At 41.5% G+C, this 17,043-nt stretch overlaps 1 protein-coding gene across 2 annotated transcripts in view; it reads left to right on the plus strand.

Moving 5' to 3' along the window:
* Positions 1-17,043, plus strand: part of FAM53B (family with sequence similarity 53 member B) — a 128,263-nt gene that overhangs the window by 25,279 nt on the left and 85,941 nt on the right. For both annotated transcript variants that reach the window (XM_073354113.1, XM_073354114.1), the window contains exons 2-3: positions 12,785-13,030; positions 16,415-16,466. In XM_073354113.1, coding sequence (XP_073210214.1) covers positions 12,962-13,030; positions 16,415-16,466 — 121 coding nt within the window. In that variant the 5' untranslated portion in view covers positions 12,785-12,961. The remainder of the gene's footprint in view (positions 1-12,784; positions 13,031-16,414; positions 16,467-17,043) is intronic.

The following is a 17,043-nucleotide window of genomic DNA, read 5'->3' on the forward strand; positions in this document are numbered from 1 at the left end:
CTTGTACATTGTCTAAAACTTGTCAAATAAGATTTGCAAACTGAGTAATTGTTCACATACATGATCTTCAAGTTCGTGATTTTCTGCTATGTGGAAGTGAGGTTTGCATTTTCCACAGTGAAGCCCCACTGCTTTTCCTCTTTGAGAGCCACTGGTGTAAAAATTACTTGTTCCCTTCTATGTCTCACATTCATTTTTCTGTAACTTTACTCGTGGTGTTATTTGCAACGGCTGGATTGCATTTACTGACCTCTCTTGCCCTGGTACAAGGAAAATGTTGCCTTTTCAGCAGTCTTCTAAATAGTAGCTGCCAAAAGATGAACTTAGCTTGGAGACTTGGCCTCACCTACCCTTTCTTATTGAAGCAGATATTTGAGTTGGACTTGGATATAAAGAGCTATTTTGTCACATTTTGCAGTATGGTGATGTGGAAGCTTTTCACAAATGGCCAAATTTGTTCTCAGTTACACTAGTGTAGCTTTGGAGTATTTCTATTGATTTCTGTAGAGTTAACTCAAGAGTTACATAAAGAGCAAATTCTGGACCTAAGTATTTTTATTCCATCACATTTCACAAAGTTTTGAAATTTCACAAAGCTTGTTACAGATTCAGAAGTGGATGGCAATTCTTAGGATGAGCAAAGAGATTTGATTCAGAAAGGAAAATGACTGGTTCATTTATTCTTTCCTTTTCTTTTAAACAGACACTGTTATATGTTTTGCAAAGCAAAACAGATGCCTGAATTGATTTTACTCTTGCAGTAATCAAAGGAACACCACCATGAGAGTATTTCATTCAAAAATTGAATCTTAGTTCAATCACTTCAGCTATGCTAAACACAGCTTTTTCACTGACGTTTTTTAGCAACCAAATTATTAAAAAAATCAATGCGGAAATGCAATCTGTATTCCAAAATCTATCAAATTTTACTGTTTTTGAGATATATAAAAATGTAAAATAAGGATCAATTTCTGATTTTCTGTATCCTCTTCTTATAAATGGATTTTATGTTAGACTTTCTACTGAGAGATAAATTATTTGCAGCTGAGTAATTTTTGAATTTGTTCTGTACAGAGGGTCACTGTTACAAGAGAGTTTGAAATCTGTGTTTGCTGGTAAAGCACACATACTTCCCCACATTCTTCAGGGTAGAGAGTACGGAGGACAGGGTGGTATATGTGTACGTCATATTAAGTATTGGTCATGCTCCCTTCAGTCATGGCATAGTAGCTGAAATATGTTACAGCTTAATACATCTCTATGGTGGAGCCTCTTTTCCATACTTTTCATTGTGGTTGATGAAGGAGATGCAACTTTGAATAAATTGTAGGGTTTTTCCTAGTGTTTCATTGCTGAATTTGGAGCTGTATTCTTTGCATACCCAAAACTTCCATGGAGGCCACAGTAATATTTGCCTGAATGAGAACAGCAGCACTAAGACTGTAATCATTACAGGCATAATGTATGGTATTCTTTCATTTACTGGGCATTACCTTTTAATCCCACGAATGAACCTTTGTCTGACCAACTCGATTATTGCAAATACACAAAAGAGTGCTTCATGTCACTTAGGGGCTAAGAAAGGAGCTTCCCCCTGACCTTGTTGGCTGAAAGGATGATGGTGGCCAAGACATGGGACTATGAGATTGAGAAGACAGAGCAAGTGTGGGATCTTAGGGCGCTAAACTGGACTCTGAGGACTAAAAGGGCAGAGAGGAGGGAATAAAGTATTGTCAGTTTTGTTTTGTCAAAATATCAGTTGTAAAATTGTTCCATAGTTTTCATTCATTCCTATCAGTATGGAATCTAATCTAAAAGTATCTAAGTATCTGTCTGATTCTCTACCTGCCTCCCATACAGGGTGAAATCCATTTCACCTTCGTAAAGCCCAAGTATCTATGTGGGTGAGTTCACAGATGCTGGGGAGCTGGAATGTACCCCACCCCCCAACCCAAGGCCAGAGTTCAGGGCAGCTGCCATTCCAGTTTATAGGATGGAATAATGGCCATGGCCTCTCTGCACAGTTGCACAGGATAGTGATGCCACTGGATCTGTGTACAGGTAGATTTGTTGACCAGACCCTCATTGTATAAAGTCCTTTGAGATTTACTGATGACAAATGTTATATAAAAGAGAACGGTTTTGTTATTATTATTGTGGCCTTGCACACAAGACTATGTGGGACTGGCTCAGAGAGCTTTTTGCTGCATGCAGAGGATGTTTCACCATTGGATGCTTGGTGCACCCCGGTTTGGGGCTTATGTGGTGCAGAGGTCCTTTAACTGGCCCTCTGCATCATGGAGAAATCTCTCCCCTAGAGAACAGTGATGGTGCGGTCTGATATTATGTTCAGAATCCTTGTACTGACATAAGTTTGGGATAGCTGCTTTACTCACAGGTGGCAAAGTTTTACAGGTCATTACAAGCGAGTGCAGATAAAACTTCTGTGCCACACCACCTTGTATTCTATATATACCACATATGTTACATACTATTTTAGAAATGTTTTAGAAGGGTTTTTAAATGTTTTCATGCTTTTTTTATCCTTCAGCCAGTAAAGCCAGGCTTCCCTAGTTACCAGAACCACTTCGTGCTTCAGTTTCTTCATCCGTAAAGTGGGGACAATAATAGCTACCCAACTTTGTAGACCGCTTTGAGCAGTGTGGATGAAAAGAGCTAGTTGTAATCAAGCGAAGACATGATCCATGAAGAAGGGCCAGTAAATTGTAGGTAGAGGAAATACATTTCTGAATCATGAAGGAGGTTCTGCTGTGTGATGACATGCACAACAATTTATTTGTTCATTAATTAATTTGACAGTAACAAGAGAAATGTACCATTAATTTACAGTATCAACAGCAAAAAATTGTAGACTAGCCTTAAGAAACTCTTCTGGCCATTGATGTTAATTGATAAAATAATACAAATTATGTAGGGTGTTGGCTTCACTTCTAAGTTTCAACACGGGTTACCTCTATCTTCAAACAGCATGAACATTTGTTTTGGCGTTTGATCACAAGATCTAGTGGCCTTACGTGACACTTAGCAATGTTGGTTTCTTCTTCTCATAATGCTGTTTGCTCGAAGAACAACACTTGGTTGCTGTGATATTGTCCCAGAGAGCAGATTTAAGATAACCCTGATTCCTCCTATAAAACTGTCAGGGCTACAACATGTGCTTCCACTCAGTCTGAATTTAGAAGTGGTAAATATGGGGGAAATTATTTGCTTGATGTTTCCAATTTCCATGAACTTAGTACTGTTGCTAGAGATAATACTAAAGACAGATATAACCATGTCCGCAATATATTTCTAGGTATGGTTATAGGACCAGTGGTTTTCAATAGTATTCAGCTGGGTGGTAGTTGGGGAGGGACATAATTTATACCAAAAAGTAAATGTGAAGAAGGTAAGGGGAAGATTTGGACACATTATCATATTGAGTTTGCCTATGCATTAGTTCTCAGTAATGTAGCACTCTGCCCATAGCATTCCTGTTGCAGAAGTGAGTCCTAAGAAATCAGGATGTATAAATAACCTTTGGCAGAAGTCGTGGAGTATAAAGAACAAACATGAGCAGAAAAGTAATTCACTTTGCCTCCAGAAGGACTGATCACGGGTGTAAACATGAAATTTGCATCGAGTTTTATAAAAAAGAAAGCCCTTAGCTATTGCCACTGAACTGCAATATACTCACAGAAATACAGCAAGCACAAAGAAGACTAAAGAGAAGTGATACACCCTCCCTTATGACATGTAGCACTGGAGCCCTATGAAACTCTCTTCCATTGTCCCACAAAATGAGATTTTTCTGCTTCTGTTTTAAGGGGACACTGTCCAGCAGTATAGGCCTAAAATTTTGGTTTTGTAGAAAGCAAGGGTTTTATAAGACTGTGATAAGGCATAAAAATACTCCTTAAGTCCAAGAAGAGCCTTTCACATGGGTGATCAAGATGGGGATATAAAAGCAAACAAGCTGTTGTAGTAGCGGTTATCTACGGGGAAAGGTGTGACTCTTTTCTCCCAGCTTGCTAAAAGCTGAGAAGACCTTGGGGGTTGTTACCGCATGTTCTGAGACTTTGTTCTTATCTTTGAATCTTTGTGTTAATAAAGCCAGCCCTGAAGAAAGGGACTTGAACTGGACTATAGTTTGGGCTTTTATTTTACCTTTCCTAGCTAGTATACCTGCACCATTAGTTTACACAGACTCAATGTGAACTGAAGTGTTGGCTTAATTATTTTGTAAATTTCGGTGGTTATAGCAGTTCTGAGATCTAAACTTTCCCATGCAGCCTGGAGAAACCCAGACATAATAGCACTGTGCTGGTGCAGGAGAACCAGAACATGATGTTTCACTGTCTGAGCTGGGTAAAGCATGAAAAGTAAATATGCAGCAAAAATGCAAATTATATTTTGAAATGTCTTTCCATTTTAGTAATCTACTCAACCTTGAAGGTCCACTGGAAAGGAATTTTAGGGTGACATTGAATTGTGCTGTCTGTAGTGTAATATTATGTCATTAAAGTCTTCCCTGAGCCACAGATTGCTCATCAGGCTGACATGGCTTTAGGCATGTCAGTTTCCATAGCCACAGGTACAGATGGGAGTGCTGTGGTGAGCATCACTTCCAGCCACCTTTGACTTCCCTAACCTATGGATCAGGTATCCCTTTTGCAGCTGGGTGAACTGGAAGCAGACTGTCAGTGTGAGATTGAGTGAGACTAAAATCCACAACCTCCAGGATTGTAGTCAAGCACCTTGACCACTTGGCTACCACACTTTGATGCACTCTGATTATAGCAAAGGAGTACTTGTAGCACCTTGGAGACTCTAGGGTACCGATGTAGGGACCTGCATGAAAGACCCCCTAAGCTTATTCTTACCAGCTTAGGTTAAAAACTTCCCCAAGGTACAAACTTTGCCTTGTCCTTGAACAGTATGCTGTCACCACCAAGTGATTTAAACAAAGAACAGGGAAAGAGACCACTTGGAGACATCTTCCCCCAAAATATCCCCCCAAGCCCTACACCCCCTTTCCTGGGGAAGGCTTGATAATAATATCCTCACCAATTTGTACAGGTGAACACAGACCCAAGCTCACAAAAGCTTATGCTCAAATAAATTGGTTAGTCTCTAAGGTGCCACAAGTCCTCTTTTTCTTTTTGCGAATACAGACTAACACGGCTGCTACTCTGAAATCTGATTATAGTGGCTCTCTGTGTCTCCAGTCTGTGCTGCCTAGTCTTTCTTCCTCCTGGCTGCTGAGAGGTAAGAGGAGTGTCTGTCTCCTGTATATGTCTTTTCTCTGTCTGCTTCTGAGCTGCTTGTACCTTGTAACCTCTTGGTTCATTTGCTCAGCACTATCATGCTACTTCCTGTGTGTTAAGTGGTGGGGACAGTGCACTTATGATAGGCATTCTTATGATAGGCTTACCTGGGAACAGGCAGAGTAAGAAAGTTCTGATTAAATGTGTGAACCCTGCAAGAACTGATTGTAGGGCCCAAAGTGAGTATTACAGACTTAGGTGTTATCAGCAAATAGAAATAGGCCAAAGTTGGAATGCTGTGAAAAACTGAGCTGTGCTGTAAGTGGATGGAACTTCACTGAAATCAGTGGAGTTGTGCCTGCTTACCTCAGGGCTGAATTTAGCTCCTTGCATCTGATTCCATTTGAATTTCAAAGTTGGGTGCAATGGGGTTTTCCTCTTTGAATCTCTGGATCTGAACCCACCACTGAGGTTCTGGTATATGGCTGGACTCAAAAGTACAGGAGGCCTTTTTTCCAGATATATTTCAGATTCAGTCCAAGATGGTGGAAACTAATGAGATTAACTGGTCTAGTGAGATTTCAGTCAGTTTGGTGATGAAATCTCACCAGAACAGTTCACAAGATGTCAGCACTAACTCTAGCTCAGGTTCTGCCTTAAACTCAGCTTAAGCCTAATCTTGATCCAGGTATGAATATTATCTCCTCATCTCATTGCAGCTGAGGAAAATATATTGTTTTAAAATATTTGGTTTTTATCTAAATAAGTGTCTCTTTAGAAACATCGGCCCAATTGAAAACTGAAGCCTACACCTACAATAGACAAGAAAACCGTACACAAATATATACACTGGCTTTCTTCAAAAAGAGAAAAGTTAATAAAAAGAAGGTAGAAAGCCTGAGGGACATTCTGTTTCTTGTATCATTGGTTTTCATAAATAGGGCATGACAGGGCATGGCTGTGCTCAGGTCACACCTTACCTCAGGAGTGTTATGAGGCAGGATGGGAAGCCAAAGATTACATTTCAGTGGAAAGTTTGACTTTTCTCTTGGTGGCAAGGGTTTTGAAAAATCTATCATCATCAAGTGGTAGTTAAAACAAAGGAATCTGAGTTGAAAATAGACCACCCATGAGTGGACAAACTGACGGAGACCTGAACAAAAGGAGAACTTCAGATGATCTTAAAACCCAGTTTAGAAGACCCTACGGTTTCTCTTTTTTGCACATAGGGAGCTTATTATTATTATTATAATACTGTTGCCACATTCTGAAATCCTCACTTATGGCCAGACCAAGATGCCTTGGGGGCACGCAGAACAGAGTACACCATAGTATGTCCAACCAAGGAAGAGTCCTTTTGCCTGAACTTGTCATTGTTGCTGCCTCCTGGGTAGTGCAGTCTTAGGTGTGTATAGGACCTTGTTGCAGAAGCATTAATCATTACCTTAGGGAAAGATAATTATTCATAGAGAAATCATGCCCTATTAATAAGGAACTTTGCTTAACTGTTTGAATGTTGCTGAGTGCTCCAGGCACTGTACATCCTAACTTTCCACTTACTTATAATCAATAATAATGATACTTTGCATTTGTATAACACTTTCCATCTGATGATCTCAAAGCACTTGAGAAACACACTGAATTCAACCTCATAACACCTCTGGAAAGAGGGGAAATATAGTTACCCCCATTTTATAGTTGGGGGAAACAGATACACGGAGAGATCAAATGACTTACCGCTGATGACCCAGGAAGTTTGTGGCAGAACAAAACCAAATTGCAAATATCACCGTTCCAAGTCCTGTGGTTTAACCATTCTCTCTTCTCTATGCCTACAGAATGGTAATGGCAGCACAGAGATTAGCAGTGAAAGAGTTAAATCATTACTGTGAACTGGATCTTGAAGTTTCCCAGGGACTGTCTCCTGAAGTGGGAGGGATTTATGGAGCTACAGAATGGGTAGGGTCTTTGGCCTCCCAACCCAGTGGATCGTGGTGGTCAGAGAAGTAGGGAAGCTGCAGTCTAGCAGAGAGAGAAGATATCCACATGGAGGGCTGGCCATTTTGCAAAATTCTACTGGAGCTGTGGCATTGGCTGAGTAGCACTAGCAGCCACAGATCATGGTTAAAGCAGATCAGATTTGGAGAGGGAGCTCAGCAATTCTGGTGGCTGTAAGTCAGCACTGGTGTTAATGTCACGTGGTTAAGTACTGTTGCACCATCTTGTGGGATGGGATGTGGCACAGGAAAGAACAAGAACAAGAGAGTAAGTATATCTGAAAGGTATCATCTATGTCCCCGAGCAGGCCCTGAGCCATCCTGGAAGGGATGGACAGCTGGTATCAGCTCTCTCTCCCTCTTTCCCTCTCTGCCCCCTTGAGGGGAGGGGGAACCAGAAGGGACACAGATCTTCCTGCAGAAGAAGGGAGGCAGATAGGGGAATCCCAGCTTGGACAGCTCTTCTCCAATTAGGTGCTGCTCGACCTACTGACGGGAAGGCTTGGAGCCCTATAATCTCCTACCCAGGCCCCAGCTCCTGCTGCTCCCACTTCAGATTCTCCCACCCAACGAGTCTTCATTTCACCAGCCACTGAAGAGGCAGGAAGGGGAGGAACTCTGGTGGAGCTCTGCACCTCTTCCCTTACCCCCAATCCCAAAAGAAGAGAGGAAAAAGAACTCTCCTTCTTGTGTTAGTGGAGGACGGGGAGCTGTGGCTCTCACAAGCTCCCTCTTACTTTAATGTCTGTTGAGCAACTCCCTTGCTGGTTTGACGCCAACGTACCTTGTTCAGCATCCCTAATGTCAGGGCTCAGGCCTCTGTGAAGTCACTAACTCAGCCATTTCAACTTGCTGGCCTTTTCTCAAGGGCAGGCCTCTGATGTCACTGACTCAACAGTGTTTGTTTGGTGGTCTGATGTCAGTGCATAGGCCTTTGTGGTATCATTGACTCATCTCCTTTAGCTGGCTAGGCTTATGTCAAGGTGGAGGAATCTCCGAGGGGAATGACTTTAGCTTATTGGTCAAATGTCAGGGGAGGTCATTGGCTCAGTAGTCTACCTTGTAGTGCAGATGCCAAGGCACAGGCCTCTGGGAGCTTACTGTCCAAGTGCTCAAGTTTTCTGGATTGATGTCAAAGCTAAGGCCTCATTGAGGTCACTAGTTCAGTAGCTTTAGTATGTTGGGATGATATTAAGAGACAGGCTTCTGGAAGCGCTCTCTCATACCTCTAGCTTGCTGGTCTGAAGCCAAGGTGTGCATCTTTGTCAAGTTACTGGCTCAGCCCCTTTCCCTTTAGAGGCCTGTGTTGAAGTAAAGGCCTCTGTGTGGTTACTTGATGTGCACTTGCAGCTTGCTGGTCCGATGTCAAGGGACAAGCCATGCTGATGTCACTGGATGAGTACTTCCAGCTTGACGGGCCTTTGTGAGGTTATTGCTCAGCTCCCACTGCTGGTTACATGTAGAGGTCAAGGCAGAGGACTCTCTGAAGTTACTGACCAGTAACTAGAGGTTACTGAGATTACCTCTAGATTGCTGGTCTGATGTCAAGGAATAGGCCTTTATGAGGTCTTTGGATCAAGAACCTTAAGCTTTTGGGGTATATGCGATGGCCTAGCGTTTTGTGAGGCCTCTGGCTCTGGATTGATAGGATGATGCAAAGCACAAGCTACAGTGAGCTCAGTGCCCTTCATTTGTTGGGCTGATGTGGAAGCACTGGTCTCTGTAAGGTTACTGGCTCAGCACAGAAAGCACCTAGCAACAAAGGCAGCATAATCTCTTCAGCCGATGGATCTTTGTTCGGACATTTATGGGACAGATGATTCTCTGCTCCATGCCCAACCACAATACATCTAGGAGACTTGACCCTATAAAATAGTAGTGGGGACTTCCATGGGGATCACCTGGAAGAGGAGATGAATCAGCAGAGCCACAGCTATTCTGGGTAGGGTCTCCTAAGTTTCCTCTTTGTTTCCACAAGCAAAGGAGATGCTGGGATATTACAGGTAGAAATGCTAATTTTAAACCTGATTCCCACCCCCTCCTATAGGCTGAAAATAGCTGCAAGTGTGGCATTACAGAAACACTACATACTCCAGAAATGTTATAAGCCTGTGAAAAGAATAGCTTTGAGATTGGAATTTTGTATTTCTCTCGTATTTGCACAAAGTTTACGTGACTATTGGAAAGCAGCTTTCTTTAAGAAAGTGGCTTCTCTCTCACAGGACCAAGAAAGGCTAGGAAAGGTTTGCGTTTTTTTACAGTTATTAAAGTCAGCAAATCACATAAAATACCACATAAGTGGTCAAGACACCAGTGAGAGTTTGTCTAGGCACCCCTTACCTATATACTAGTCTTCATAACAAAAATACTTGTAAGCAGTAGGAGTTTCCTCTATGTTCTGGCCCCCAAATTTCCTTCCCACCACTGTGACATGGCAGGCTGTGTGCTGGTTGTTTGCCAGGCTGCATTTCTAGTAGTGCTATATGGATTTGGTTGGCAAAGTGCTTTGAGATCCTGCCTACAAAACACTTGACAGTGGCTAAGCAGAAGGGAGGCCATTATATACCAAATATGATTGTTTCAGTGTCACTTTGTCCTCCTTCCCACACATCTGTTTGTTTATCTTCATCGATTGCTCCCATGTCATAGGTTTAGATTGTTAGCTCTTTAAGGCAGGGACAGTCTACACAGAGCCTAGCACAATGGAGTGCCCATCCCTGAATGGGACCTCTAAGTGCTACCAGAATATAAATACATATATGATAAATAATACTAAAATGCTGTAATATAGAGATGTAAATCACTGGGATGTGCTAGTTAGTGCTTCTGTAGCTTGCCTGCTACAGGAGAGATTCAGAAGTGCACAGCTGTGGGTCACAGCCCCTATACTGTGTATAGGTTAAGCAGGTTCTTCTTTAGCTCAAGCTTTAGGAGGCTGTGCATTTATAGGAGCGCTTGAGTTCTATCTCTGCTATTGATGTGAAGTTCTGAACAGCGTGCCGCAGAGTAACAACTGGGCAGACTGCGGCTTTGTTGTCCTATTATTACATTGCTCTGCAGTTCGGACTACGGGGGTGTGAATAGCAGCGCACACCGAAGTGCTTCACTATAACTTCCCCATGTGGACACTGCGGGCGCGAAATTGAAGGGGTCCTACTTCACGCTAACGTAATTCTTCAAACGGGAGTCTGATGTGATTGATTTCTGGGCCTCTCCCCACTCTGCCTTTTTTACATTGCACACTACTTGCACAAACCCAGGCTATCTGTATTACAAATATGTGGTTTGATTTTGGATAATTATGTGTAATTATGATTGCCTGAAATTCTTTGCTTTTAGCTTTGACATTTTCCACGTGGTCATTGGGTTGGTCACAGATTTATGTGGAAGCTACCAGTGCATTAAGTTGACCAATCTAACATGAGAATCTTGAGTCTCTACCATTGGCCCTTTTGAACGGTAAATCATAAGAAAAAAAGTATCGATTCTTCCCCCTCCCCTCCCCCCAGTTTTGCACTCTGAGTGAACCTTGCTCTCACAAGACAATAGTAGGTATTTTTTTTTTTTACTAGCCAGCTGGTCTTTAACTGAACAATCTCAATAATATCCACCACAAACTCTAATCCAAATAAACAAGAAAATACGATTTACAATCTGCAAAGCCAATCAATATCAGTCCATAATGAGTTTTAATACTTAGCAACATATTCTTAAATGTCGTTCTTTCATATAGCAATTTCTTTTTAATTGCATATTAGGAGATAAGGGTTTTGTGTTTTTCAAATCATTTATATGAATTATTTTTTCAGTTGCTTTAACCACAATACAGCAAAATGGTGAAAGAGGATTAGGGGAATTTAGGAAAAACACTGATTTCTATAATCAGATCTGAATTGCAATCTGTCTGGTTTTGAATAGCAGTAAATTTGCCACAGAGACTGCCAGAAGCTGAGAAATGATTGGGCTACTATTACTGAATATTTGGTAGTCTGCTTAGTACCATGGAAGCCTTACTTGATTTCTTTCTTTTTAATACACACTGGGGCTTAATTCTGAAGCCCTTATTCAGTTTTTAGTCAGGTGAAACTCCCAAGTAAAGACTAAAGTAAAAAGTAAACTAAGACTGAGTGGCTTATTGTGGCCCTTGGGATTTGTGGATGGAGAACTCTTCCTCTCCCCACATGAAAGGAAGAGTCAGCCAAGTCCACCACTCCATTGCCTTCTTCACAAGGGTTTTGTGTGGATCCAGGAATCCATGAGAGGGTAGGAAACAGTGGAGATCATCAGAGGAAAGTTAATGCAATCAGAAAAGTGCTACTCCCTGCTGGGAAACCCCTAGTTTGGGAGTTTCTAGCAGAGCCCCAGGATGTCCAGAACTGATTTGGAGGCACAGGGGCCTTTGTGAAATTGGTCCTGGGACCTTGGTGGATCCCTGTTTCAGAACCTTAATTTCTTCTTTGTAGGGGACAGAGCCTAGTGACCACTTTTTAATAGAGGAATTCAGAGAAAAGTCCAGAAAGGGAACCACATGGCGTTCCCTGGCCCAATGCATGTATTTCTCCATAGGGAAGTTGTCTGACCATAAGTAAGAATTTGTCTTATGGATTTACTGGGTGTTTTGCTGGCACAAGAATTGATTAGAAACTGAGTGATGATTTCAGGATTTGGCCCTGATAGAATTAAGTCAGAGTCAGAGGTGGTGCTAACCCATTGGGGGTCCTAAGCAGGAATAGTCCCCCCCCCCCGCAACACATACTGATAGGGGGTCCCCTTGAGTTGCTCTGGGCCCTAAGCAATTTCTTAATCTGCTTATGCCTAGTGCCAGCTCTCTTCAGAGTAGAGCTCAAGTAGCTACACCATCCCTGGAACTACTGACTAATAATACTTTGCGTTTCTATGGTGCCTTTCATCTGAGGAGCTCAAAGCTCTTATTCATCTTTAGAACAAATACTAAAACTACAGGAAGGTAGAACACACCAGACTTTGTGGTGGAAGAGCACTATATTTAATTTTTGAAAGCATCCTAAAATGACTGTTTTGTGGATAATGATGTGACTTTTACCTATCAGTGCATATCATCAGTTGTGTAATATCCGTGTCTCTAGTTTAGTATAGATATCAGAGCCAAAAGGATTTTAAGAACTGTTAACATATTTATGCATTTTAATACTTACATTACTCCATGTCATTTTATTTGCATCTTACATTTCATGAAATTTCCTATCCTCTAATGTGGTTAAACCCAGAGTAAGGTAATGAGATGCAGTGTATCTTGAAGACTTTTTTTAAAAGTAACATGAATTTGAAGTAAATATTCCCCTTAAGTAGCCAGTAGCCAAGACAAGATTATTGCAGTAATTTTACACAATTCACAGGCTGATGTGTAGCCCATTGTTTCATTGACTACAGCACCTAAAATTTGTCACATCTTTTCCCATCCTTCCCTCACAGCCTTGCACTTAACTCTCTGGTTTGTGAAAATGCTTGAAAAATGTTTGTGTGTTTCTTTTGTCTATGCAGGGAGTTAACAAGAGTTGGAAACTATTGTCAACCCATCCTGTGAGTGAAGCAGATGGGAGTTGGTTCTGTTGAACTTTTCACTTGGGAAAATGCATTAAAAAAGAAGCGTTGCTAGAACATGGCTGATGCTGACCTTTGCCTGTACTGTAATGGATCCCAGTGCATGATTTCATTACCATGGTGATGATCTTAACCAAAACGCTGGAAAACAAAGGTGCTGACTCTGTGACATGCAGGACTGAGCTGGTAAGATATGTAAAATCTTAATGACAAACTATCTTCCTGCTGATAGCTGTACTGTAGCTGTATAATATGTGTTTCAAATTTAGGGCCAGATCCTCAGTTGGTGTAAACTGGTGTAGCTCCAGACACTTCAGCTGAACTACATCCATTTACACCAGCTGAGCATCTGGCCCTTAGTAAATAACAGGAATGCTGTGGTTTTAGTATATGTGAATCTCAGCAAAGCATTCAATCTATTGCCATAGAATAAACACATTAAAAAACTGGATAAACACCAACTAGATGAATAGCTTGGATTAGAAGTTGCCTGACTAACAGTGAACAGATGGTCACCGGTAATAGTAAGATGAGCAAGTGGGGAGCAGTATTAAGTGGGGGGTGGTAAGGGTCAGTACTGTGTAACTTAACAGTTTTGTTAAGAATCTAGAGAAAAATACAAATTCAAACACCATCAAATGAGCTGGCAGCACAGAAAAATCAGAGAGGCAACAAACACACAGAAAGACCAAATTACATTGCCAAGTGAATTGGGGAGAGTGGAACAGTGGGCTGAGTGTACCTAAGGAGAAGAAATAAGTGGCACAGATGCAAATTAGGGGCAACTGCCTGGAAAGCAATGAGTGCAAAAATGACCTGGGGGTGATAATAGAGAGCAATCTGAATAGGCTCTCAAAGTGCCAAATAGTCAATGCTAGTCTCAGACGTGTTTATATATAGTGGCATTCAGAAGAATTATTCACAGTCTAGAAAGAAATTAGAACAAGGTGCTGTTGCCTGGAAAATGCTTTGGGAGTTTCAGAAAAGATGCACAAGTACAAATACTCCTCTCTCTCCCTCCCCACCCCAGAAGAAGCAGAGGCCTCCACCCCCTTAACTGACAGATCCCCCAAAGATCAATGCGGATTGCGGGAGAAAGCAACGGGCAGCTGCCTGTAGCACAGCTGATGTCCCTGTGGAAGGTGGAGGAGCTTCTGTAGGGTTGGAGGAAGCATGTTGCAGAGGCTGAACTTCACCCTTCTGTGGGCACAGGGTCCCCCTCTGAGAGCAATCTAGAAGGCATACAACTCAAATGTCTCCCAAAGAGGAGGTGAATATGTTCTATGAGGGAGCAAAGCCCTTGTCTGAACATACATTATTTTGGTCATTAGCCAATAAAGGAAAAAATATGAAAAACATGATGAAATTTAACTGGTCTGAAAGATTCCCCCAAGCAGGCCTTCTGCAAACCATTGGCTAAAGTTCACTTGAAAGTTATTGGATTAAGTGGGTGGGCAAAGGGAAGTGACAAAGTGTCATGTACAAGCTTCTAATGAGATTTGGTGGCTGTGGGAGACTCACTGGTTTGGGATGAGTATAAATTATTCTGTGCATTATGGAGCCACATGGAACCAGTCCACTGTAAAACAACAAAAGCAGCCCTTCCATTTCCTTTGCTGGGGGCAAAATTGTTAGCTTTTGATATACTGCAGACTCGTTAGAATGTAATTACCTCGCTGCAGGGCCCTTGGTTATTAATTGCTTGTTAGCACTTTTGGTGCTGTGTAAATACAATAATAAAAATGGGTCTGGATGTAAATTTCTATTTTTCTGGGATGTTACATTGGTGCAGATGTTCACACAGGGGCCTGATCCAAAGTCCACTGAATACAGTGGGAGTCTTTGTAATGACTTCAGTGGGCTTTGGATCCAGCCCAAAGAGTAGAAACCAAACAGTGAAAATTGAATAAAATCTAAAACCAAATCTAAAACCACATATAAAAAACAAAAGACCGGAAAAAACCTCCCAACCCCCGCCCCCAGTGAATTAGTTCACTGTTTTACTTCCCAGTTTTGATGTAAAACTCAAATCTTATGAAATGGCAATCGCACTTAATATAGGAACATATGTCATTTCAAAATGTTTCTTTCTTCCTCATTTTTAGACCTTAACTTTTGTCTCCGAACAGTACTTGCTCTTCTTTGATATTGGCTAGGCAGATGTATGCTGTGAAAACCTGGTTTTCTAGCGTTTGTTCTCTGTTCAAATTTGCTCTTGTTCGGCCTTACTTTTGATACAGCTATTTGTCATCTTTGTTCTCTAGTTCTCTGGTTACTTCATACCTTCTGTAACTAAATTAGGTCCCAATGAATATAAATCTATTTTCTATTTTACCTGGGAAGTGACAGCATGCTTCAAAAAGGTGGCCAAACTTTTACGTACAACTTAAATGACTTTTTCACATCTGCACAATTGGCATTTTCTGCCTCCTTAACATCTTGTATTAGATTGTAAGGTATGTGGTGTGCATATTTATTAGGATCATTTTCATTAGATAATTTTTATAATGGATTGTCAGAAGTAATTGGAGTATTGTTATGTAAGTGGCCAACATTTAAAATATGAATTGGGAGAGAACAAGGTGCATATGCAATTGCCTAAACCCAGATAAAATGCAAATGTGGCAGAATGGATCACCCTGGAATTTATTTTGGTGCTGGTACTTGAATAAAATTATCATTACTTAAGTAAAGTAGGATGCAGGTGCAGGGGGAGAAATGTCAGAAGTAGAATAGGGACGTTTTGGGACAGCAGAAGAATGGTGACCATGATAGGCATTGGTAACATATTCTGCACCTGTAGTGACTTATTGTGTTTAAAGCTGCAGTTTGGTCATGGCAGCTTTTAGGAGAAGGCTTAAGATGATTGTGCTGTCAAGGGAAAAATTGTTGGAAAGGGTGTTTAAATAGAAAACATCACAAGTCACTGGAATTGGTTTGTACCTGTAAAACATTGATTCTTTCATTTTCAGTGTAAATAAGAAGAACAGTCTAAGTGCTGTGAGAATCATTTGCAGAAGAGCTGTAGTGTGGGAGCCCACCTTTGTTAAAAATGGTCTTTCAGTTTCTAAATGGGAAAATGTAGTGAGCCTCTAAGAAATTCAAAATCCCACTAAGTCCACTGGTCTCTTGCTTGTCCCAACACAGAATTATTGATGAACTCCCCCTCTTTGTTTAGTTTCCCCAGTAGTTTAGGGTCCTGGGTCAAGCAATGAGTAGTCCCTGACTTCAGTGGAATACTCACACTCACGGCTTGCGTGACTGGATCCTAGTGCTGCCACTTTGCAGTTTTTAACAGTTTGATTAACTGAAGGAAATATGGAGGGAGGATGGTTGGCTGGTTAATGCACAAGACAGGGTCTTAGGGAATTTCAGTTCTGTCCCCAGCACAGCCACTGAGTTCTTTGGGCAAGTCCCTATGGACTGCCACTTTTGCTCATGTTAACTAGTCCTACTGATTACTAACTCAGCAAGAATAAGGATGGCGGAATTGGGCCCTAAAGTTCAGAATAACTTCGAATGAATTAGTCAAGCCTGCGAGAAGTGAATAGCTTTTCTGGTTGTTTTCAGCACATTCCAAAGATGAGTCAAGGACCTACTCTCTTCTCTTGTGGAATTATGGGTAAGTAACAGAAATTTCTTCAATATTTACTGCATCTCTGCTCCAGTCATTTAATCAGTGACCTTTCATAACTGCATGGTGTAAAGGGAAAGCATTTTTTTGGGGGGGGGAGAAGGGGGATCTTAGTAAGAATATATCCTAGAATTGTTTCCTACAAATCACAAGCTGTGTTGCTCCTTTTCTCTAAATACAATATCTGAACTCAGAAAGGCCTCAGGGCCCTTTACTTTGGAAGCCACATAGCTATTTGTTTATCTCCTGTATGCTACACCTCCTGGCACTCTGGTGGGGAGCAGTGTGTTCATTTCCAGTTGGACAACCTGTATCTTCAGCTATATGTAAGCTTAGCATCATCCCAAGCAGTAGAATCTACTTAATCATCCAGCCTTTCTGATTATTGCCACATGCATTTAACTGGAACAGTTGCCAGCAATTCAGTGCAAAGCCTTTTGTGACTCTAAAAAATGGCCAAGCGCCACAGCCCCTGTGTCTAAATGGCACGTCCAATGGTGTCTGTAAGCCTGGTCGAAGGAGTTCACAGGTAGGAAATAAATTAGTGTCTGCTGTCATGCACTAC

This window comes from Lepidochelys kempii, chromosome 7 (genome assembly GCF_965140265.1).
Source record: "Lepidochelys kempii isolate rLepKem1 chromosome 7, rLepKem1.hap2, whole genome shotgun sequence".
Taxonomy (NCBI): Eukaryota; Metazoa; Chordata; order Testudines; family Cheloniidae; genus Lepidochelys; species Lepidochelys kempii.